Consider the following 24,593-nt stretch of genomic DNA (forward strand, 5'->3'; position numbering starts at 1 on the left):
CGGTGGCTTGAGGTAACACAGGTGGATCCTGAGGGCACGATGCTAAGTGAGACAGGGTCACTGCTATATGACGTCACTTACATGTGGACTCTAAGAACGCTGAACTAATAGAAACAGGGACTGGAACAGTGGTTTCCAGGGGCGGGGAAGGGAAAAGGGAAGATGCTGGTCAAACGGTACAGACTTTCAGTTATAAACTATAATCAGCATGCTGTACCTGACATCCCCGGGACGTACTTACAACACTGCATTATATACTTGAAAGTTGCTGAGGAGACAGTAGATCTTAAATGTTCCCACACACACAAAATGGCGATTATGGGATGTGATGGAGGCGTGAGCTAACACCATGGTGGTAAAACCACCCTGCAACATGTGCCCGTCACACCAACACACGCATACAGGGTCAGTGAGCGGCAGCTGCTCAGTCATGTCCGAGTCTTCGCAATCCACAGACTGTTGCCCGCCAGGCTCCCTACCCATGGGATTCTTCAGGCAAGAATTCTAGAGTGGGTTGCCATTCCCTGCTCCATGGGATTTTCCTAACCCAGGGATCGGACGAGGGTCTCCTGCATTGTAGGCAGATTCTTTACCATCTGAGCCAACAGGGAAGCTTTATACAATGTTATATATCAATTATATCTCAATAAAGCTGGGAGAAAAACAGTCAACATTTTGTTGTCTCTGGACCAAAGTAAAAACAGGCAAAATTACACTTTTACTTAATATGAAAAAAGGAGTTGTCTCAGAGTTTGTGATAACAAGCACCGTCCACCTGACAACGTGAGTGACCTGAACGGGCTGTTGGGGAGTGTTCACCAAGACACCTACTTGAGCTGCTGCTGGTGGGCTCGTAAGAGCCGGCCCGGGCGCTTACTTTCCACCGTCCAGGCTCGGAGGAAAGCTGGGGATGGGATGGAAAACTCCAAGGAGGGCAAGGTCATGGCCTAGAAAAGAAACAGACAACTGAAAAGGCATTCTTAAAAACAGCCTGCTTCCGGGAAAAAGTGAAGCGCTACATAATGACATCTGAGGGGAGACAGCATCTCAAGTGATGATAATAGCTACCAAAAACCCACGGGAATCTCTCCTAAATGAAATTAATACTGAGTCACTTTTGTATTCCTCTATGCTGAATCACCTTGAGAGTTAAGTGACTTTTCTATTTCTGAGCCAAAAGCTCCTTTTTAATGATTATGTTTTAGAAAATGAAACTTTAATTTCTATGTGACTGTTAACTCAAGAGCACAGGCCACTCTGATAAAAGCAGACTTGTCTTCAATTTCCATCTGTGCTACTATTATTCAACAGTGTTTGTTCTGCCAAGGAAATGACTTTCTATTTGAAATATTTCAGAATCTCTGGATCCAACTGCTAGGCCCAAACCACTGTACTAATTCTGTAGGGTGGATAACTATTCATATACTTAGGTTGTATTATATAACATGGCCAATATTCATCCATTTTTTAATCTAGAAACAGCAACTTTGTATCTTTTAATCCAATATAAGAAGAAAAAAGTCACTTCCTTCTTGTTCTTAAGAGAATAAGATCATTTGCTTTTTTTGAGGAAGGTATTTCAGACAGTGAGGATACACAGGAGAAGTCACTCAATGACTGATACTCAACTTACATGCCCCTACACTTTTTCCTTTAAGAGGAAGAAGGATGTTCATTTTAGTCCATTTAGAGTTAAGATGCTTCTTAGGCATTTTGTGTTGTATTCAACTGAGTCTTATCCATTTGGACAGAGCACTCTGTCTGTGAATACTAATGTTCAAGAAAACAATACAATATCTAGTTTAACATTCTAACATAAAGCTGAGATTCAGACCTCCTGGGCAACACAGCTTTTGCTAACCACATTTAACACATGAATCACAATGGTGCAAAAACAATGTAAATAAAGGAGTAAAGTGAATGCTTTACAAATGTTTCCCTAAAAAAATCAAAATGAACATAAGCTGCAAGTCACCGAGGAGACAGTGAAATGAAAGCACAGCATGCCTGTCCGAGTGGGAAGAAAGGAAGCCACAGGGGGACTGAAGGAGCCTGGGAGCCCCCTGAGCAGGACGCGTGTGTGGCCTGTGAGGTACTCACCACTGAACATGGCATATAACACATGCCATATCAGAACAGACTGTAATTGAGGGAAAAGGAAATAGAAGAATATATTAATATCTCACTGGAAGCAGCCAGATCACCACTAGGGTTCGCTGCAGGAGGAAGGCTGACCTGAGACTTCAGCTCCCCCAAGGTGGCATCTTCTGAGATTTCAAGGTCTCCCAAGTACCAGAGGGAAACTTCCGCGTGTGCGTCACTGGGAGCACCTGCAAAGGACAGAGTGAGACTTCTGACAAGAGCTTTAGATGCACTTAGCTCATATTTCTGAAATACAGGCTGTGCTGGGATACTGCACACAGGCTTAGTACAATTCTATCCGAGCAACTCGGAATCTGGCGGGCTTTGAGTCAGCCTCTCAGGACCTCATGGGGAGGAAGCGGGGTCTGGCAGACGGGCTGCCAGGGGGCGCAGTGTGGGCACAAGACCGCCTCTTCTGCCAGGATGGGTCTGAGGAATTTCACACTTGCGCTGTCACTGAAAGCATCGGGAGCTTCAATGTCCCGTTCTGCTACAGTGAAGGGGGCTGCTATTCCTATTGCCATGGGGAGCTTGGGAGATAACATATAACAATTCCTTGAAAAAACTGAATACATTGCCATAATAATAAAGATAATAAAAATAACAGATGGCAAATGAATGTAAAGCCAAAAAAAAAAAAAAAAAAACCAAAACCCAAAACAGGATGGTATTTTATAGTGGTTACATACAAATCACTGTATAAAAAATAGGATGGTATTATTATGATGCTATGAATTATGGAACACAGAGATTTTGTTGTAATTTAAGTACATTTTAAAAAACACACATTTCTGTTGCCTCTCAGCAGAAGCAGTCATTTTACTTTTCTTTACGACGCATTGGCTGCTGTAATTCTGTTGAGTTCTCACCTGGAGTGGAACTGGCTTTCCAGACGCTGCCTTGAGAAAGGGTACAATTCGTCTGGTCCTGGTGATCCTTCCAGTGATGCAGTGGCCCCCGAGGCTGGTACCACCAAATGGGCACCGTTAGGAAACCCTGAGGAATGGAGATTTCGAACTGCTGATGCACATAGATTAAGTCAACTTCCACTTCCACAGAGAAACATCTTGATATAGAAAGTGTTCCTGAATTTAGTATTTTTCCTTAAGATGTATGTATTAACTGCCATACATTATCATTTACCGCTTTTACAATCAAAAGTTTAAAATCACAAAAATCAGTATTTAGGATGAATGGGACTAATGTTCTATAGATTAGGAGCTACGATAAGCGAAAAGTATAAACAAACTAACAAAACATTTGACAGAACAAACTATAAAAATATTTTCAGGCATTGGAAGAGCACCATAGCACAATGCACCAGTTACATGGAGTTTTTAATTTATAAAATTTTCTAAAGGAACTTTCTACAGAGAAGCAACAATCTATTGATCTAAGGTGCATTCCTATGTAACAACCACATGAAATAAACTCATCTCCTAAGACACATTCTGTAATTTCAGTTTTACTAACTTAACTGGTTCTTTCCCAACCCTTTTTTGAGTTAGTAAAGAACTTGAATAGATTAACTATGCTACAGTGGTCAATTTCCAACAACAGAAGATGAGAATGTGGGAAAAAAACATGTATTTTTAAATACATATTTTTCAAGAAATGCATGCTAAAATAAGAATATTTTTCTGCTTATCAAATTGGTGAAAATTAGTAAATACTCAACTTCCACGCAATAAATAAATAAATCAGAGCAAAAACTCCATTTTTTCATTCAATTCAAACCTAAACTCTTATAAATTGGTGCCAGGAGTATAAACTGCTGCCAAGTTTCTGGAGAGTAATTTGGTGCTGTCAAAATTTAAAACACCCAAGCCCTCTGACCCAGCCATTCTATGGTTGGGATTTTATCTTCTGATATACCGGCCCATGCATATTGAGATATTCACTGCAAATTGTTTATGGCAGCAAAAACCATGAACCAACCTCAAGGTCCCTTTTTAGAAGACTGGTACATTACAGCAGGCCATAACTTTTGACAAAGAAATTTCAGTTCCAGGAATTTATCCTATGGATACATATGTGCAAAATGGCAAACAGAGAGTATTTTTGGCAGTGTTATTTGTATCAACAAAAGACTGGAAACAACCTAAATGTACTGGTTAAATAAATCATGGGAACCTCCATACATATCAAATAGAAAGAGAGAATTTTTTGTGTATGGATACAGCATACATATGGGGATAAGCCATTAATGAAGAAAGCTAGGTGCAGAATACAGTGTCAAGCTTATAATCTTTTCTGTAAATAAAAATATGTATATACACATGAATGTGTACATGCATGCTCCATATACACACACGTGTGTACTGAAGCACACGCTTCTGGAAGGATACAGGGGAAGCTGGCTGCCTGTGGAGGGAGGACAGACACGAAGGGGATGGGCAACCTCCTTTTCCTGGCCCAGCTTTTTATATCCTTTATATTCAAAAATTAAAGAGCACAGTATAAAATACAACCGAATTCTTTGAAGTCATGAAAAAAAAGAAGGTAGGTTTCTCTGTGCTGATGTGAAGAGATCCTTAAGACATACTAAATGAACAAAAACAAAAAACACAAGGAATAAAACAGTGCATAGAGTATGATCCCCTTTATGGAAACTTTGAAAAGGCTATGCACATATTCACATTCAACATACAAACAGGTGTAATTTTTTTCTTGGAAGTATAAAAAAGGAAAAATAATTGGGCTCTTTCTGGAGAGAAAGATATGAGAAACTTCTGTTAATCATTCTATAGCCTTCTACGTTGTCTGAATTTTCTAATCATAAGAAAATGATTATCTGAGTGCTAGAATTTGGGGTAATTTTCTTATTTTCCTCTTTACATGTGTCCACATTAATAAAAACAACTACTAAATAATGGCTTTTCTGAGTGGTAACATGCAGTGTCTAGGGCAGAGGTGTGGCACAAGCCCCCTCACAGACCCACACTAGGACTGCAAACATTGCTCAACTCTTTGGGAAAACGATCTGGCTTGTTAATTCCATCTTTAGAACTGTCTTAGGAAGGATTTATATTTACTACTATTTATAAGAAAAAGCTTAAAACAAACTGAATTCCAAACAACAGGGATATAGACGGATTAAATTGTGCTAAGTAATACACTGGATATAATGACTGTTTTTAGATTTTATGGTCAGGTTAAAAAACTAAATATAAAAAATAGGAAATAAAACTGTACATACAATTGATGGAAGGAAATATATAAAGATGCAAAGTATGGTAGCTGTCTGACTGGTAGAATTTGGGGTAAGTACTCTATACTCGTTATGATTGTTATTTCCCATTTTCACATGATGAGAACATATCATCTTTGCAATCACAACACAGAAACTGCTATTTACAAAATGTCTACTTGGGAGCAAAGTCTTACCAGAGGAGGAAGTTTTCCTTCAATTAAAAGCAAAGTATCTCCAGAACAGATCATAAGCTCTTTCAGCTTTGCATCCTAGAAACACAGAAATTGAAAGTCTTTTTTGTCACTTACAACTTCTGGAAGGAATAAAGAGACCATTCAATCTTTAAAAAAAAAAACAAAACACTGATGCTTCTATTACCCTTTCAAGAAATAAGTAGATGAATAATGAAGCAGATATTGAAGACATGGAAATAAACTGACTATAAAATACTACGTCATTATGTATTAAAACTGTATAATTAAGGACTTTAAAAGATTAAAGGAAGGAAGATGGATGAGATGAAAAATGGCAGACTAATTTACAGAAGATAAAATTTTAGTTAAGCTTAAAAGATGGGCTGGATTTGGAAAAGTCAGAGGAAACAAGAAGGAATTTCTCAAGGAAAGAAGAACACGGTAGGACTTCCTTGGTGGTTCAGTGGTAAAGAATCCATCTGCTAATGCAGGAGACACAGGTTTGATCCCTGATCCAGGAAGATCCCACATGCCACAAAGCAACTAAGCCCGTGAACCACAGCTATTGAGCCCGTGCTCAGAGCCCAGGGGTTGCAACTACTGAGCCCATGCACCCGAGTCCGTGCTCCAACCAAAGAGGCCACTGCAAAGAGAAGCCGGGCACCAAAACAAAGAAGAGCCTCCTCTTAATGCAAAAAGCAAAAGCCTGCACGGCAACGAAGACCCGGCACAGCCAAAAAGCAAACGAATACAATTATCACAAAACAAGGACATGGCGAAGTCAAGGTTAAGTCAAGGGTCGGTATGATTTGTATATATGATTTATATCCAGGGGAAGAGCTAAGAGACTAGATTAATTAGAGTGGGAAGTATCTGTTGGAGAGTAACAGGAAAGAAAACTGGGTGGGAAAGGGGCCACAGGTCAAAGGGGTGTGGAACAGAAAAAAAGTTTTCAGTTGCTTTTAAAAAGCCACTCAAGATTTCTGTGAAGAGGATTTTTAAAGATCATCCTAAGCTGTAAGACCTGTGACATACTGATATGAAGTGGGAACACCTGGGCTTAGGGACGCCAGCTGTAGGCAAGAGGCAAAAAACCCCAAAATGAAACAAAAGACCAAAAACCAGGGTTTGAACCAGGAGGCCAGCAATGGAATTGGTTGAGAAGGAGTGGAAAGACTGACAGTTCTCTGAAGGCCAGGATCAAGTATGACCCACGTCAGGTAAGGAGGGTAAGCCACATGTGGGGCTGGAAAAGGTTAGGATGAGAAAGACTAACAGCAAATCTGTGAAGTGGAGCCAGTTCTGAGGGTGATGAGTTTGCTTTTAGAGGAACTGTTTGATACTGGTTTGAGAATTAGTAAGAGAAGAAAATGAGGCAAACATTTGACTAGATAAACTCTTCTGACGTCCAAACTTTATGTCCTGACAATACTTTGAGGTCTACCTCTTACTCTAGGCTGTCAAATTCCTGGCCAGGACTCACAGGGGCCTCTCTATTGGCTGTTACACAGCAAAGACCTTTCCCTGGAAGGCCCTGCTTTAAATCAGCCTCTGCTGATGTTTAATGTCAGAGTCTCACTGAACAGAAAGCAGGCACATAAAAGACTGGGGAAAAGGGTACTGAGCACAACCATCTGAGGCCACAGATTTGGACTGTGAGGTCTGATGCACCTTGGAGCAGCAACAAGGAGATTAACCAACATGAAAAGATACTCAACATCACTAATTATTAGAGAAATGTAAATCAAAACTACAATGGGGAATCCCCTCACACCAGTCAGAGGGGCCATCAAAAAAGTCTACAAATAATAAATGCTGGAGAGGGTGTGGAGAAAAGGGAACCCTCCTAAACTGTTGGTGGGAATGTAAATTGGTACAGTCACTATGGACAACAGTATGGAGGGTCCTCAAAAAACTAAAAATAAGAGTTACCATATAATCCAGCAATTCCACTCTTGGGCATATATCCAGAGAAAATTCTAATCTGAAAAGATACATGCACCCCAATGTCCACAGTGGCACTATTTACAAAAGCCAAGACATGGAAGCCACCTAAATGTCCACTGACAGATGAACAGATAAGGAAGATGTGGTACACACAAACACAATAGAATATTACTCAGTCCGAAAAATAAGAATGAAATAATGCCATTTGCAGCAACATGGATGGACTTAAGAGATTATCATACTAAGTTAAGTAAGGTAAAAAGACAAATACACATTGCTTACATGTAGAACCTAAAAAATGGCACAAATGAACTTATTTACAAAACAGAATAGACTCACATACAAAGAAAGCAAATTTATGTTTTCCAAAGGGTAAAGTGGAGGAGGGATAAATTAGGAGGTTGAGATTAACATATATACATTACTATGCATAAAATATATAACCAACAGGGACCTACTCAAGGGAACTATACTCAGTATCTTATGATAACCTATAACAGAAAAGAGGGCTTCTCAGGTGGTGCCAGTGGTAAAGAACCCGCCTGCCAATGCAGGAGACATAAGAGACACGGATTTGATCTCTAGGTCAGAAGATCCCCTGCAGGAGAGCATGGCAACCCACTCCAGTAAATGAAAAAGAATCCGAAATAAAATATATATATATATATATATATATATATATTTAACTGAATCACTGTGTTGTACACCCAAAACTAACACTCTAAACCAACTATACTTCTATAAAAATTAAAAACAAGAGGAAGAAGAGTAATCAGACTCCAACCATCCTATAATAACTTTGCTCCTATCCTCAGTGTCTGGAGGGATTTAGAGATGCAGCTTGAAGCAGAGTCTAAGTGACTGGCTGGTAAGATGAATTCTGCCATCATCAACGTACAAAGAAACTCTGAGGTTAAAACATTCAGGTTTCAAAATTTAGAGCATATCTTCAAATTTTTCACTGGCTCATATGTCCTTTGTTTTCTGTAGTTCTCTGCCTCTCAATGAAGAACTAGAGACATATTCTCTTATCAAAAGAGGACTCAATATATATATGTTAGATACGTTCCCACTTAGCTGAAACTTTTCCTTAGACTCTGAAAAAATTGCAGTGAGAAGAAATGAAAGTAGATCCACATATGGATTCTTGTATCCTAAAAAAAATAGGCTTTCTTTAGAATTTATTCACATGAGTAGGGTGTTATCCTTAGGAAAACACAGAACAATCACTTTACAAATGAAATGTATAGAAATAATCTTACTTCTTCACATAAAGGCTCCCCAGCTTCAAAGCACCAATTCATTTTTCGTAAATGCCATGTGTCTCCTAAGAAGGAATCAAAATCAGGATGGAAAAAAAGTCAGAATAATATGGTTTATGAGTTTGCCAGGAATGACCCTTCTGGATAAATATCAAATGGAATATAATCTAATAATTATTAACTAATTTTAAAAGTAAATCATCTCTTCAGAGCATGAAAAAAATTAACTTGCTGCCCCAAATTGGTGAATCTTCTGTCTATCCCACCAAGTACTGTATACCTGCAAATACAAACACTTGGCACTAGTGTGCAGCGTCTATTTATACCTTTATTATTTACATGTACATATGCATGCCTATATCACACCTTGAGCATAAACAGATGTACATACAAGCATAGAATCCCTTTTAAAATCACAAAGTTGTCTTGGATGTAAACACATGCTAACGTTACTCAGCAACTGGTAACATGCACAACAAAACTGTTCCTGTCCAATTGGCAGTAAATCTAACAAAAAATAGTGTTCAGTACAGCAGTTTAATGAATTGGGTATAAAAGAACATTTATGAATGTTAATGAGATTTCAGTTTGTCAGTTACACTGACAAAACGGGAAGAGAATTTTTTCTTTTGAGGAGAGGGAGCTGAGTAAAAGTTGAAAATCTTGGTTACAAAAAAATTAGCAATGTTTTATAACAGTCACCTCCCCCACCCCACTCACCAAAAGAAGCTCCAGACCAGGGAATAAACATAGATCTCATATTTATCCTGCACAGGCCACAGGTTTTGAATCCCCCTCTTGTGGCTCAGATGGTAAAGAATCTGCCTGCAATGTGGGAGACCTGCTTCGATCCCTGGGTTGGGAAGGTCTCCTGGAGAAGGGGATGGCAACCCACTCCAGTATTCTTGCCTGGAAAATTCCATGAACAGAGGAGCCTGGTGGGCTACCGTCCATGGGTTCGAAGAGAGTTGGACATGACTGAGCAACTAACACTTTCACTGTAGACCCTCTTTTGTCATTATTTCTAGTTTTAAATGCAGCACAGGCGTGTTGCTTCACTGGTGTCCGACTCTGTGAGATCCTATGAACTGCAGCCGGCCAGGCTCCTTTGTCCATGGGATTCTCCACGCAAAAATACTGCAGTGGGTTGCCGTGCTCTCCTCCAGGACATCTTCCCAACCCAGGGATTGAACCTATGTCTCTCAGTCTACCTGCATTAGCAGGCAGATTCTTTACCACTAGCGCCAACTGGGAAGTCTCTTTAAATGCAGTAAATTGTATTGATATTTACCTTAATCTAAGTAAGTTTAAAAAAACAATACCAGTAAATTAAGAGTGAACACCATTACGTCACGGCACAGCATGGCAGAAAGAAATCAAGAGTTGTGAAATCAGAGCGATCTAGCTACTTGTGGTATAACTCTGGGTGAGCTATTTAGCCATTCTCTGCATCTGAGAAATGGGAACAAGTGATGATCCCTGCTGGGAGGACTAGTGTGGAGATGAAATAAGACACCACAAGAAGCTCCTAGAAGAGTGCCCTGAGCCTGAGCAAGCAAATGTCCCTGCCAGGTGATGGAGCCCCAGGCTTCCACTCTGGTGCAGAGAATGGCAAGCACTCAGTCTACTGAAACCGCTTGATGCCTCCTCAAGCTCGCTCACATGGCTCCATGTGGGTAGCCACTTCAGGATATCCTAGGTTTATTTTTTTCATTCATATTACATTCCCTAATCTATACATAGAAATATTGGCATCAAACACAACATACTGAAGTGCTGAATTAAGGAGGTTAAAAAAAATCAGTAAAAGATCTAGGAAATTCCAGAGACAAGCTTAGGTATCATCATAGTCCGTAACCCACCTGTGAGGCCACATTTGTCCAGCATTATCTTCAGACACTGTTAAGAAAAAAAAAAAATTAAAAAAAGAAAAAAAATTATGTTCACTAGTAGTTGTTTCTGAGTTACAGTATGATAAACACCTTTCTTTTGACCCTGGAACTATCTGATTATATTTAACAACTCTCAAACAGATAAAGACATACATGGTTAACTGGTTAGGTAAGCACTCCTTAAGAGCTAAGGAGGTGCCAAGTCAGCAGGAAAAAAAAAAGCTTCTGGTGTTCACAACCAGAACCTACAAGTTCATCCACTTCCAGGTCTGCAGTATGATTTTCTTCTTATGAGGACTAACAGTGTATTTCTGATCACATATGATTAATTAGGTTGCTTTCACCATGACTTCCCAGGTAAAGAACCCAACTGCCAATGCAGGAGACCTACAAGACATGGGTTCCATCCCTGGCCCGGGAAGATCCTCTCAAGGAGGAAGTGGCAACCCACTCCAGTATTCTTGCCTGGAAAATTCCATGGGCAGAGAAGCCTGGCATGCTACAGTTCACAGGATTGCAAAGAGGCAGACATGACTGAAGTGACTTAGCATGCACAGATAAGTAAACTCTGACTCCCATAAAAGGAGATTAGCTTTTATTTATCCAAGAAGCAACTGATCATACACCAACTCACAAGGAGAAAACTGTGCATGCTGTGAGCTCACAGCACAATTCAGTGAACGAGACACGATGAACAGACATTTGAGCAAAACAATAGTCATTAAAAACTCCCAACTTCTTGAGGTGAAAAATATTCTTAAATAAATTTAGGGCAAAGGAGTAAGTAAAATTTGATTTATGCTATAACCGAGCAGAAGGGAGAGGACTAGGGATGATGACTGCTGCCCTGCTTGGATTAGAGGAAAATCGCAAACAATCCAGACAGCCCTGGATTAACAGGGGAACGTTTACATAAACTAGGAAAGGTCTTAAAACAATTAAAGGATAAAAGAGATTTATATTTACTGGCCTTAAAAGATCTTTAAAATATTTTAAGTGAAACAAAGCTCTAGGATCCCATTTATGATTTTAAAAGAAACCAAGTCAAGCTCTTATTTCAGTAGGTACATATATATTACACATTGGTACACACAGCAAAGGTATGGGAGGAGACACTATGATGTGGGTAGGATTACATCATCCAACGACAAAAGTGACTTCTGAGGAAAGGACAAGAACAGGGTGGTAACTAAGGACTTTAGTCACCCATGAAGTTTGAAAAATAAGATTAAATCCACGATTACTTGTATGATTAAAGATAAAAGCACTATAGAATTAAAGATTGTTTAGAAAACGATGATGGGAGCAACGTATTGAAACAGAGAACGGGGCCAAAGAAAACTGGGTTCAAAGAAAACTGCAATCTCAAAGGCCTCTCTTATTTAAGAAGAACGAGCAATTGAGCATTTAACTTAACTGTGTTTCAGACAGTGGAAACTACCAGTGTAAAGACTTGTCTGAAAAACAGGACAGAGACCAACTTGGCTAGATAGAGCAAGTGAGCAATAGTTACAACGTCACTCAGGGGCTCTGCTCTCACTCCAAGTGAGACGGGAAAGCAGAGGAGGGCTGTGTGTAGAGGACTGACTGACCTTAACTTTAAAGGATCGCTCTATTTCTTTGTAAGAACGTACCATGGGAGGTGCCAGGTTAGAAGCAAAGAGGTCAGTTAGGAAGCTGCTGGAATAATCCAGATGAGGGGTGAAGGCAGTGAAAGCAGTGAGGGAACGAGATGTGGTCAGATCCCAGATAAATTCTAATGGTAGAACCAAAAGGATTTCTTGAAAAACTGGTAATGAAGAAAGAAAGAAAAGAATCAAAGACGATTTCAAAGGTTTTGGCCTAAGCAAGTGGAAAATGGAGCCACCGTAACGGAAAAAGAAAATGTGAGTAAAGTGCGTTTGAGAGAGGTCAGGAGCTCCATTGTGGGTGTGCTATCATTTGGGATGACAATCGGACAGCCAAGGAGTAGCTGGATATATGAGTATGGCAGCTATGAACTGAGCATGAGGTGCTCACAAGGCAGAGAGAAAAGGAAACAGATGGAGAAGGGGAGACCTGAGAAATGGGAGGAAAACCTACAGAGCTGCGGTCTTCTAAAGGTAAATGACAAATGTCATCAAATATGTCACCACTGCTGAAGGAGCAAGTAAGCAGATGACTGGGACTTCTCACTAGACACAGTGCCATGGCAGCCTCTGACAGCCTTGACACAGCAGTTTCAGCTTTGGGGAGGGAAGTGGGCAGGCATGGGAAAGAAGTCTACCTACAATGGTTTCAGGATAAAAGACAGACATACACATTCTTCAAAATGAAAAAACACTGAAGTTACCCAAGGCCACACCCCAGGCACAAAGGACTAACCATCTTTTCCTCTGAGGAGCTGCTGCCTTTCTACCAACGATATCTCCAGTCCCTCCTTCACACTTCCAACTTAGGAACATACACAAGATACTGAATTGCCCCCAACTCTTGATAGCATCCAATCCACAATTAGCCCTTACCCCTCCTTACGATCATTTAGCCCAAGTTCAAACCCTGTCAGGGAGATCATTCGGATGAGAGGTGGAGGGGTGCCAGCAGTGCGTGGAGGGGTGTCAGGGACCCTCTACTGTCTGATTCCTGTGATACGAATCTCATGCTCGCAGTCAGTCAGTAATAAAACTTTTTAAAAACGCTAACCGCCCCCAACAAAAGCTCATTAAAGTTAACAGGCAAGTGAAAAACTGGGAAAATATTTACAGCATAGAGCAAAGGGTAAAAAATATATATTTATTAAAAATATGTTTAATCACAGAAAATTTCAAACTTATGACAGGGTTATAAAATGAACCCTCAAGTACCCATCTCCAGCCTCGGTTCCTGCTGTGGCCTGTGTTGTTTGTCCATACCCTCACCCATCTCCCCTGTCTAGCTCCCCAGATTTTTTTTTGATGCACATGTCAGGTATCACTTCATTTCATTTATTGATATTCAGTACTCATCTCTAAAAGATGAAGATTCTTTAAAAAACCATAACTGGTAAATTATGATATAGAATTCCTAAATAACGAATATCCTGTCAATGTTCAAATTCCCCTAATTTCTGTTAACTGTTACTAAAGTTCTTGTGGTTTGAATCAAGGTCCATATGAATTCTATACATTGTGCCTGCCTGCTATTTCTCCTAAGTCTCCTTTAACTGTAGGCTGCCTCACCCTGCAACTGACTTCTTGAAGAAGAGTTTTCCACTTGAGAACTGTGCTGACTGCTGGCCTGAGGTGCATTTAACAGGTCCCTCTGTCCCCTGAACTTCTTACAAACTGGTACGCAGACCTTGATCAGACTTAGGTCTGGTTTTATGTTTTGGCAAGAAGAGCACGGGTATTGCTTTGCATCTCTAAATGTCTGGATGTTGCTCTTTTGGGGCTCTCAGCAGTTTTCCAGGATCATGGCTTAGATCCATTAATTCATTAGGACTTGAAAAACAGTGATAGTTTAAAATTTCTTCTTCATTTTATTAGCTGGGATATGTCTATTTTAAAAAAATCTTCTCATGTATTTGGTTATTGTGAGGTAAAGTTTGCAAAAGAAAAACAGGATAAATATTTGATTCTTTCCTTTATGGTTCCCTGGCACTTACTACAGTAAGCAATGAACAGCTTATTTTTAAAGATCATTATGAACTCATGGGTTTTATGTATGTGTGAATCAGATTTCATTACTATTCCCACTGAGGTTCTAACGCTCATCTTCAGGTTGGCTCCCGACTCTCTTTGCTAATCTCAGAAGTCTCTGCTAGCTTCACTGCTTCTGTTGTGGTAAGATGTTCCAGGTCCCTCACACACTTTCCTGACCTAGCAACAGGACAAGCCATTACTCCAAGAAGTCCTAGTTCCTTCCTGGAAATGGTATTCGGCAACCACAGTCTGGGTGCTGGGGTGCCTGCTACTACGAGGTTGTTCATTGTTTCTATAAGCTGTTTCAGGGGACAGAGAAAAATAATTTTTTAAAGAAAAAATCCATCAGGTTCATTCTGACTCTTCTAATTAAAATTCAGGAGTACAGGCTTTATTTATAACCACATTGATGTTATCTGTCTCTTTTCCAATACTGAAAGTGCCTATTCTCAGTGATACCAACGTAACTGTTTGCTTTATCACACACACACATTCATACCTCTTTGTGTCAGATTATGTGTGTATACATAATGTAAAATCACCAGAAGGAAATATACCAAAATGTGAATATTAATGGGATAAGAGATAATGAGGAGTTCTAATTTTTTTCTTTTAATTCATTTTTATACATCCCAAATTTCTACAATAAACATGTATTATCAGTAGTCAGAAAAGAAAAAAGAATAATCTCATTTTTAAAACCATGGTTGGCTCACCAACTTTCAAGACACCCAAAGTACTCCTTTAGTGAGCATATAGAATTCCTTAAAGGATATTACGTAAACCCTAGCCTTAGATCTCAAAACCCTAATACAGGTTACCACTGCTCCCCACTCCAAACACCCACAGACCCTGGCTCCAAAAGTAAAGTGACTTACATTCCTCACAGATACAGTTTCCTCTACTATAATCTCCATCTCTGTCCCAGGGTGAACATCACTCCCCAAAGCGAAAAACAGGAACAGCTAAGATTGAAACAGAGATATAAACCCAATTTAATTTGAATTTTAAAATTCTATAAATATATAATTTATTTCCAAAAGAGAAAAGCCAAAGATCATAAAACTTTAATAAAAATCTCAAATTATGTAAAAACAAGTCTTATGTTGAGTAAAGTTATAATTTAAACAATAATCTTGACTACCTAGAAAAGTAAGATACTTCATCACCAATGTTTTTACTCCTAATAAACATCTCTCACAGATATTTATTCTACTATGATCTCCATCTCTTTCTCAGTCATTCCTCAAGGAGATTTGCAATTACTGTACACTGTAAGCATTAACTGTATTTTTTCTGAGTCCTTAGTTTGTGATCTTATTTTCTGTCCAGAGGTCCCATATACTTCAACTCCCAGAAACCCAAAGAAAAAAATGTAAACCTGATCTCCTGTCTGTTCAGTTTCTTACAGCCTTATTTTCCCTTTCTAATGCAACTTCACCTGTCACGTCTCTCATTCCCTGAGCTTGTCATATACTACTATTTGCTAGAGTTTGGGGAAGAACAAATTAAAGGGTGGGGGGGCGGCTGGGAAACTAATCAAGTGGATTAGTTCCATAACAGGGATCCAGGAGCCAGGGGGATCCTGATATATGAGTTCAGCTTACCCTGATGCAGAGCCCTAACAGTAAGGACATTATTATGCCTTCTGGACTGTAATGAAAGTTTATTGAGTAGGCGAGGTTTATGGCAAAGGTCAGTCTGATAGTACTTTATACATAAAATGAACACTGATAAGAAAAAAGCTGCTGTGAGTCTATTATTGCAGGCAGTAATTAAACTCAAAATCAGTACACTGTATTTCATTAAATTTAAAATACTGCTGGTTGTTACTTATTATTCTATGTACCACTAAGAGAGAAAGCACAGCACCAGCTATAGCTATAGGAAGCCACTGACTGTAAGATGCATCGAAGTCTCACAGATATTAAAATGTAGGAGGAAAGGGGTGAATTTTAGAATTTATGAATTATGGTGGTTGAAACTGAGGCCACTTAACTTTAAAGATCCCTCTTAAGCACAAAATTTTCATAGGAAAACAATCTTATGAATACACTTTGACATAACATTTTTTATTTAAACAGAGAACTAACTACATGGATGTATTCCTACAGATAAAAGGTATAATCTAAGGAAAAGAAAAAAATTTTAAGAAAAACAGTATTACTACAGTAGTTAAGGAAAGAATTTTGCAATTAAGAGCTTCTGATCATGGGAAGCTGGGTTTTGGTCTGTCGGGTGACCTTCGTTTACCTGCGAGGAAGTTGGTGCTTTTCCAGGACATAGTCCCAATGAACTCCCCATCTTCAGTCCTGCTTCCTTCAGAGTGTATCTGTCTGGCACTATAAAGAATTTTGATAACATGGTAAATGTAACTAACTCCTACCTCTTTGGGCAAAAGAATACACTGAAATCATCTTTCTTTGAAAATCAAGAATGTTAAAGAAGAAAACTACAAAAAGATTATATATATTCTAGTTGTTTGATTTCAGATTTTCTTACTCTAGAACACATTATCCTTGTTATCTGTGCAACAGTGCTAAGAGGCAGCTATGAATGTTCTAGATTCATACAATAAAAACCAGAAAGCTGTTGTTTGCAAGGATTATGTAATATTGTGAATTGATTCATGAATGATGGACTAGCTTCTTTCAAGTTTAAAGTTGCTGTGCTAACTACCATGAACAGTTTGAGTAAATAAAGTCTAATAACAAGATGCATTACAGAGCTAAGAATCAAGTCTCCAGTTACAATGATAATTGGTGTCACAATAGAATTAACAAAACAAAAAGTTTGATAATAAACCTGGAAAGAAGTAACTAGATCAAAACCATGACTAAAATGAGCATCAGTTAATCAGGAAGAAAGATGTTTTACTTTAGAAAACAGAGGTGACTGAAATTTGGGGTAAGACTTTCTACAGAAAGTCTTCATAAGGAGGACACCTGGATGACAGTATGGTTCATAAACCAGTTTATAAAAGGTACGTTCAGAATATTAGGTATTAGAAGTCACTGTTTATAAAGTAAATGTGTTGAGAAGGATAAATGGCATGATTATATGTCAGCTTTTGAAGGCTAACAAAAAGATTTACCTGGACAAAGCAGTTTCCCATTTTTATCAATAGGCCTCAGACAGCTGTTCTCAGCTATAAATAAAAAGATGCTGGTTAGTGCAGCAAACAAACAAAAAAACCCAAAAAGATACTCTACTGTGTTAACTAGCAAGAAGTTGAAAAACAAAAAAACAAAAAAAAAAAAAAAAAAAAAAAAAAAAAAAAAAAAAAAAAAAAAAAAAAACCACCCAGCAACAAAAAACCCTGTACAGGCAATCTTCCCTTTATGCAGCAGCATGGAACCATGAGCACATCTGAGCAAGATGAAACTGTGCAGAGAAATCTTAATCAGAAAAATTACAATTGCACTCTGACTTTTAAAAATTTCTGTCAAAACATTAAAACTCTGTCAGTTATATGTGTACAGTGAAATAAAAAAATAGTAAAACTAATATTTACACTGTAATTTAAAACACTAGACATGGAGAATTAAAATGTTTCCTTTGCAAAAAACAGATCAAGAATCGTTTAAACAGGGCCTGCTTTCTTCTCGTACAGCTCACAGGACAGGGTGAGCAGCTTCTCTGCTTCCATGTGATACTCTTTCTATGTCTGGATCAGCTTCCAGTATTTCACACTTAGTACTTTCAGTTTTGTGAAATATCTCCAAGAGCTCCTTTAACATGAAGTTCTGTGCCGGCGTCAGTTCCTCTGGGATTATCTTCATACTTTTCGTCAAGACCACTTTCCTCACTTCTGTGAGTTCACGCTCACTGGCTCCTCTGGCTGCAGACCTTGATCTCTTGAATGACAACAGCGTCAGCATCCCCAGTCAGCTATTTCTTCCTCAGCTCCATATACTTTTGTTTCTTTCCGACACTTTCACTGTTGTTGGCTAGTTATCTTTTTTTTTTTAAAGTATCACTTGGGTTTTATCACTGGGAGAAGAGGAGGCCATAAACTACACACTTTGCTGCCCCATGTGGTGAAATGAACAGCAGCCGTGTACTGACCAGTTACTGACGTGCTCTAAGGAGTGAAGGAAACTGGTCCCTGACTACAGCTCGGCCCAGCCGCTCAGCGTGTCCGACTCTGCGACCCCGCGGGCCGCAGCCCGCCAGGCCTCCCTGTCCACCACCAGCTCCCGGCGTTTACTCAAACTCATGTCCACTGAGCTGGTGATGCCATCCAGCCATCTCATCCTCCGTCGTCCCCTTCTCCTCCTGCCTTCAATCTTTCTCAGCATCAGGGTCTTTTCCAATGAGTCAGTTCTTCGCATCAGGTGGCCAAAGTATTGGACTTTCAGCTTCAGCATCAGTCCTTCCAATGAATATTCAGGACTGATTTCCTTTAGAATGGACTGGTTGGATCTCCGTGCTGTCCAAGGGACTCCCAAGAGTCTTCTCCAATACCATAGTTCAAAAGCACCAATTAATTCTTCAGCACTCAGCTCAACTCTCATGACTACTGGAAAAACCATAGCTTTGACTAGACAGACCTTTGTTGACTGTGTACATGCTACTTCACAGTGATCTGCAGACTAAAGAGCTTATAGCAAAGTCTGTACTTAATGTGATGACTCAGTTAGTATCTGATGGCAGCTGACATTTGAACCATGCTGCTGGGTAACTGATAAACAATGAAATTCACCCATATCAGAGCTGCACAGAGACTACCTAGATTTCAGTTAGGTGGTTTTTATGCTTAGTTAGTAAATGGATTAGGGCAAATGTGCCATATTTGAGGATGCGAAGATTCCCACTTTGTGTGAAGACACTAGGTTTTAATTCCAAACAGAATTCTTACCAAGTTGGATATGAAGTTGGGGAATTCGAAGGAGTGGAGCAAGCCCTCTGAGAGGTCAGGAATGGCATGGGCCTTGGAAGGTCTAACTGTATCTGAGCAGAGCAGAGTCTCTTTGAGATTCCTGAGTTCTAGCCCTTATACTACAGTGATGTGAAGCTAGCACAGAATTCTAATACAATTTCCTTGACAACTGAAACAGCTTATGTTAAAGAGTTCTCCAATTTAAAAAATGCATTTAAAATACTGGGTTTTTTTTTCATTTTCTTTTGACAAATGTCATGTGTTTTCTATGTGCCAGGCACTGTCCTAGAAGCTGACAATAAGCAAAACAGTCATGGACTCTGCCTGCAAAGAGCCTCATCTAATGGAGGGGATGGACATTCATTGCACAAAACATGGGCTTATAGAGTAAATGCCACAAAGGAAAGGACGAGGTGTTAGAGTAAGACAGACAGACTGAGGCTGTGCAGTCAGGGACGATGAACATTAACATTTCAGCTGAGACCAAAGGAAAGACTGAAGTTAGCAGATGAAGAGTAACGAGGATGGAGTTCAAAGAGATTACAGAACTAAGAAGTCACAGGGGTGGAAGAGACCTTGTGCATCAGAAAAACCAGGAAGTGAGCACAGAAGCGTGATGTGAACGACAGATGAGTGGAGGGCGAGGTTAGTTAGGCACTGGTCAGATGAAGGAGGCTCCTGTACGCGAGGAGCCCAAAGGCAACACGTTACAAAGAGCACAACAAAGGGCTCTGAGCAGAGGGTGACATGATCTGACGCACCTATGTTTAAGAAGATCACTTGCTATATAAAGAATAGTTTGGAGGGGAGGAAGAGTGGAAGGGAGGTCTGTGACATGGTAAGACAATGAACTGTTCATCTTAAGAAGCCATATATTTTTAGTCAACTTTATTGAGATATACTTTACTTACAGTAAAACACATCCAGTTTAAGTGCACAGTTCAAAGAGTTTGATAAAAACACTCAGTAACCACCAGCAAATCGAGGTAAAATTTGCATCACCCCCCAAATGCCCTCATGTCCCTTTGTAATCAACTCCCCCACCCCCTAGTCCTGATCTGACTCTGTAACTCCAGCTTAGATTTTCTTTTTTGACAATTTCACATTGTAAATGCAATCCTCAGAGTACCACTCTTTCATGCTAGCTTCTCTTGCCTGGCATGATGTCTTTGAGATTCACCCACGTTTTGCATGGGTTCACTTCATTTATTGATAAACAGTATCCCATTGTCTGGAATTTGTTCACCTGCTCACGAACATCTGGATTGTTCCCTGTTTTGGGTTATGAACATTTATGCACAGTATTTGCAAGATTTGTATTTCAAGTTTTCTTGGATGAAAACCCAGAAGAATTGGTAAGTGCATGTCTAAGTTCACAGGAAATAAGCTGGCTCTTTACTGAAGTGACTATCATTCCACGCTCCCACCAGCAGTGTACGGGACTCCAGCTGCCCCACGTCTGACATCACTTGGTTTTGCCCGAATCTGAAGTTTTCATCATTCTGCGCGTGTCGTGATGCACCATTACGGTGTCACTTTGTTGGCCGATGATACTGAGCACCTTTCCCTGTGCCTGCTGGGTGTTCACAGGTGGAGTTTCTTTCGTAAAGCAGCTTCCCAACTTGAGCTGTTTGTCTTTTGATTAGGTGATAAGTTTTTTTTTTTTTTTGTATACTGGATGCAAGTCTATTGACAAATCCATGTTTTATAAATTTTTTCTCCCAGTTTGTGGCTTGTCTTTTCCAATGCCCTTTGAAGAAGTTTTAAATTTTGCAGTAGTCTAATTGCTTTCTCCTTCCTGATTTGTACTTTTTGAGTCTTTAAAAAAAAAATCTCTTCCTTGTGGTAAAAGTAACAAAGATTTTCTATGTTTTCTCCCCGAAATTTAATAGTTTTAAGTTTTAATATTTAAATGATGTGAGTTCATTTTTCACATGATGCAAGGCAAAGTTGGACTCGATCGATGTGAGTTTGAGTAAGCTCTGGGAGTTGGTGATGGACAGGGAGGCCTGGCGTGCTGCAGTCCATGGGGTCACAAAGAGTCAGACACAACTGAGTGACTGAACTGAAGGCAAAGTTGGAGTTTCATTTATGGCTATCCACTGGTGCAGCACTGTATGCTGAAATACCCCATAGAAATATCTTGGCACTTTTGTTGAGAGTCAACTAAGTGTGTTTGCATCTGTTTCTAGCTATTTCAATGTAGTTCTATCAAAAACACTTTAGAACATTTCCACATATGATCTCTGTTACATATTCTTCTTAAAAGAGCCCTTAAAAACATGAAAACTATTCTTAATTCACGGGAGAAACAGGTTGTAGGCCACAGTTTGCTGACCTCTGCTCTATGTATCTACTCTCATGACAACACACACTTGTTGATTTCTATAGTTACAGAGTAAGTCTTGAAATCAAATAGTGTAGCTCGTTCACTTCTCAGGAAATAGAGACTCTGAAAGCTACGCAAAGCAGCCAAAAAAAAAAAAAAGAATTCTAAATACTGGTAAGGATATGAAGAAGCTGCAACCCTGATACACTGCCAGTGGGTGTGTAAATGCCTCAGCCACTCTGGAAAACAGTATGGCAGTTTCTTATAAAGTTAAACACAATTGTGACATATGACCCAGAAATTCCAATCCTGTACATCTACCCCAGAGAATAGAAAACATATGACTACACAAAGACACAATCTTTACAGCAGAGTTATTCATGAAATCCCCAAAGTGGAAACAATCCAAATATCCATCTACTGGTAATGAACCAACAAAATGTGATATATCCATACAATGGAATACTAGTCCGCAAGAAAACGAACAAGTTACTGAAACATGCTAAATCGTGGATGAATCTCAAAAATAATATAAGTGAAAGAAGCTAGTCATAAAAGACTATATATTATATGCTTCCATTTACATGAAATGTCCAGAAAAGCAAATCTAAAGGGACATTAAGTAGATGAATGGCCGTTAGGGACCTGGAAATGAGTGATCTTTTTGGAGTGATAGAAATGTTCTAAAACTGGATTGCTGTGATGGTTGTACGACTTTATACATTACTAATAATCACTGAATTACACTTAAAATGGATGTTTTATCATATGTAAATTATACCTCAAAAAGTTGTAAAAGAATATCTAATGCCAAGTAAACAGTGAATTTGCAGAATGTTATATTCATTATGATATATATAAATGTAAAAATATAATATACACATACATATATGTATGGAGTATAATATACATAATACAATGTGAATTCAGAAACTAGATACACACCCAGATCAGATATACTGATTGCAACTGGGGAGGGAGGGCGGGAGGGTTAGAGCTGAGGAGAACAACGGGGCTTTATCTGTAATATCTGAAGGAAAAACAAACCTGGCAAGATGTTGACATTTGTCCATTTTGTGTGGTAGATACATGAGTTTTCCCTAAATCACATATTTTTTTATAAATACTCTCCCATATTTTTTCATTTAAAAATCAAAACAAAACTAAACCAAAAGCAAACATAAATGATTACCTAGTTCCTTCAATAATTTTAATTCCTTTATGGCTTTAATTCGAATATCAAACACCACCTAAAATAGAGAAATAAACTAATGACTGTGTATAAGTTAAAAACAATGGGAGGAAGGGAAATGAAGATTATCAGTGTGTGCATATGCAAATTATGAGTTACTAATTACCTGACGTTTAACAATTTTTGCACGCTTGAAAAAAAGTTATTTCCTTCCCTGAAATTCTTCCACAAAGTCAAAGGGAAAAACTTGGTTTTTACCAAATTGATAATAATTGGACTAGAAAAGGCCTCCTACAGAAAACTTTAAAAATTAAAGATATAATAGTAGCAAAAGGCAAAAAAATAAAAAAACAACTCACCTTTCTGATAGCAAACAAAAGACACTGGAGACAATCATATTTCTTTATGTCAAAAATGATGAATTTAGGGTCAATAAGCATTAATTATATAAAAATGTACTAATCCAAGAGTACTATTTAAAATTTCTATGTAAATTATTTTAGACTTTTTTTCTTTTTTAAAAAATTTAGGCTAATTGCCTCTAGGGCACAAAATTGTGGAAATTGAGGTATAAAGATAATCATAGACTCTACTTTCCCACCAGTGCCTCCCTCCCAGCTTGTCCCACCACCACTTCTGCTGTGCCAAGACAGAGCAGAACCGGCAGTAACCAAGGACTGCACCAGCCTCCTGCTCAGGGTCAAAGAGGTAGGTCTCTTGAGCTATGCAGTGCTGACCTTATAGTCCCCACTACTGTGCAAACAAATATTAATGCACCTTAAGAAACTATAATTTTATATAAAAGAAAACATTCTAAGTTTTCAAAATGAAGTTACAGAAAAAATCTTAAGAGACTACATAAATATAAAAAGATGTTTTCTGAAATTCTGTTTAAGGAAACCAGTATAACAGTCTTAAATGGAAAAAAAATGAAGAAATATCCTTTTTAAGAGCAACTGGCTTTATATAGAGCAGAGTATACCATAGAACAACTTAAGATAAACTTTGTAAAATCCACACACCGAAGAACACAAAACGAAAACATATACCTGGCTTAAAAAGTACAGAAAAAACTCTTAAAAATAGCATTTCATAGTTATCAAAGTCAGGAGATTCCATGAACTAATTTAAAAAGGTAACTCTCATATTCTAATTCTAGGCTTTGGAGGGGAAAAAAGGCACATAATTTCTTGAAATGTGTCAAGGGCTAACAAAGGTAAATAAGCAATAATCAAATGTTACAAATAAAAAGGTGAGTTCTGAAGATTTGTAAGTTTACTGAGATGACTGTTCCAAAAGATTAGGGTACTACTGCTTTCTAAACAAAATTCTATTAACTAAAAAACTGTCAGCCACATTTATAGTCTACTCACTGTGTTAAGAGTTGCTGATATTTTAACTTGCTCCTCTTCAGATTCTAATTGGCTTAAATTTTTAACTTGGAGCCAGTTGATCTCATTCACAGTATTGATCCATTTCCCTTGTTTTGTCAACAAACTGTAGGTAAAAAGACAGTTAAAAAATGTGTGTTCACACAGTCCTTTTATGGATCAGAGAGGATTGGAAACTTCATGCTTTTCCTTAGGTACCACTTCCAAAATTTTCCACTTAACGTGGCTAATTAAGGTAACCAAGTTCTACTGAGTTGGGCTTTTGAATGTTGACTATCTTTTTAGGGCGGTGTTAGCATTCTATAGAGTCTATATTCATGATTCCAAATATTCTTTGCCTTATACAAATAATTTGCTGCCACATTTTTCAGAGAGAACTGCTGTAATTGAATGATCAGTTGTTAACTTCTACCTGCGTACTGTAATTACTAGGGGAGCTTGAAAAAGGGATTCCTTGGTGGCTCAGGCAGTAAAGCATCTGCCTGCAACGTGGGAGACCTGAGTTCCATC

General features: G+C 38.8%; 1 protein-coding gene across 9 annotated transcripts in view; it reads right to left on the reverse strand.

Moving 5' to 3' along the window:
* Nucleotides 1-24,593, reverse strand: part of USP40 (ubiquitin specific peptidase 40) — a 79,475-nt gene that overhangs the window by 11,679 nt on the left and 43,203 nt on the right. For 6 of the 9 annotated variants that reach the window (XR_006268205.1, XM_043462023.1, XM_043462022.1 and 3 more), the window contains 11 exons: nucleotides 24,066-24,189; nucleotides 22,693-22,750; nucleotides 17,384-17,437; nucleotides 16,543-16,631; nucleotides 15,168-15,254; nucleotides 10,601-10,637; nucleotides 8,739-8,803; nucleotides 5,530-5,604; nucleotides 3,012-3,138; nucleotides 2,236-2,330; nucleotides 832-947 (listed from right to left, as the gene is read on the reverse strand). Coding sequence is in view for 7 of the 9 variants with exons in the window: in XM_043462023.1 (XP_043317958.1) it covers nucleotides 832-947; nucleotides 2,236-2,330; nucleotides 3,012-3,138; nucleotides 5,530-5,604; nucleotides 8,739-8,803; nucleotides 10,601-10,637; nucleotides 15,168-15,254; nucleotides 16,543-16,631; nucleotides 17,384-17,437; nucleotides 22,693-22,750; nucleotides 24,066-24,189 (927 nt within the window). In the remaining 2 variants the exon portion in view is untranslated. Of the gene's footprint in view, nucleotides 1-831; nucleotides 948-2,186; nucleotides 2,331-3,011; nucleotides 3,139-5,529; nucleotides 5,605-8,738; nucleotides 8,804-10,600; nucleotides 10,638-15,167; nucleotides 15,255-16,542; nucleotides 16,632-17,383; nucleotides 17,438-17,907; nucleotides 18,452-22,692; nucleotides 22,751-24,065; nucleotides 24,190-24,593 lie in introns of those variants that run through there. The other 3 variants (XR_006268206.1, XM_043462027.1, XM_043462028.1) reach the window with 3 other exon arrangements.

This window comes from Cervus canadensis, chromosome 2 (genome assembly GCF_019320065.1).
Source record: "Cervus canadensis isolate Bull #8, Minnesota chromosome 2, ASM1932006v1, whole genome shotgun sequence".
NCBI classification, from domain to species: Eukaryota; Metazoa; Chordata; class Mammalia; order Artiodactyla; family Cervidae; genus Cervus; species Cervus canadensis.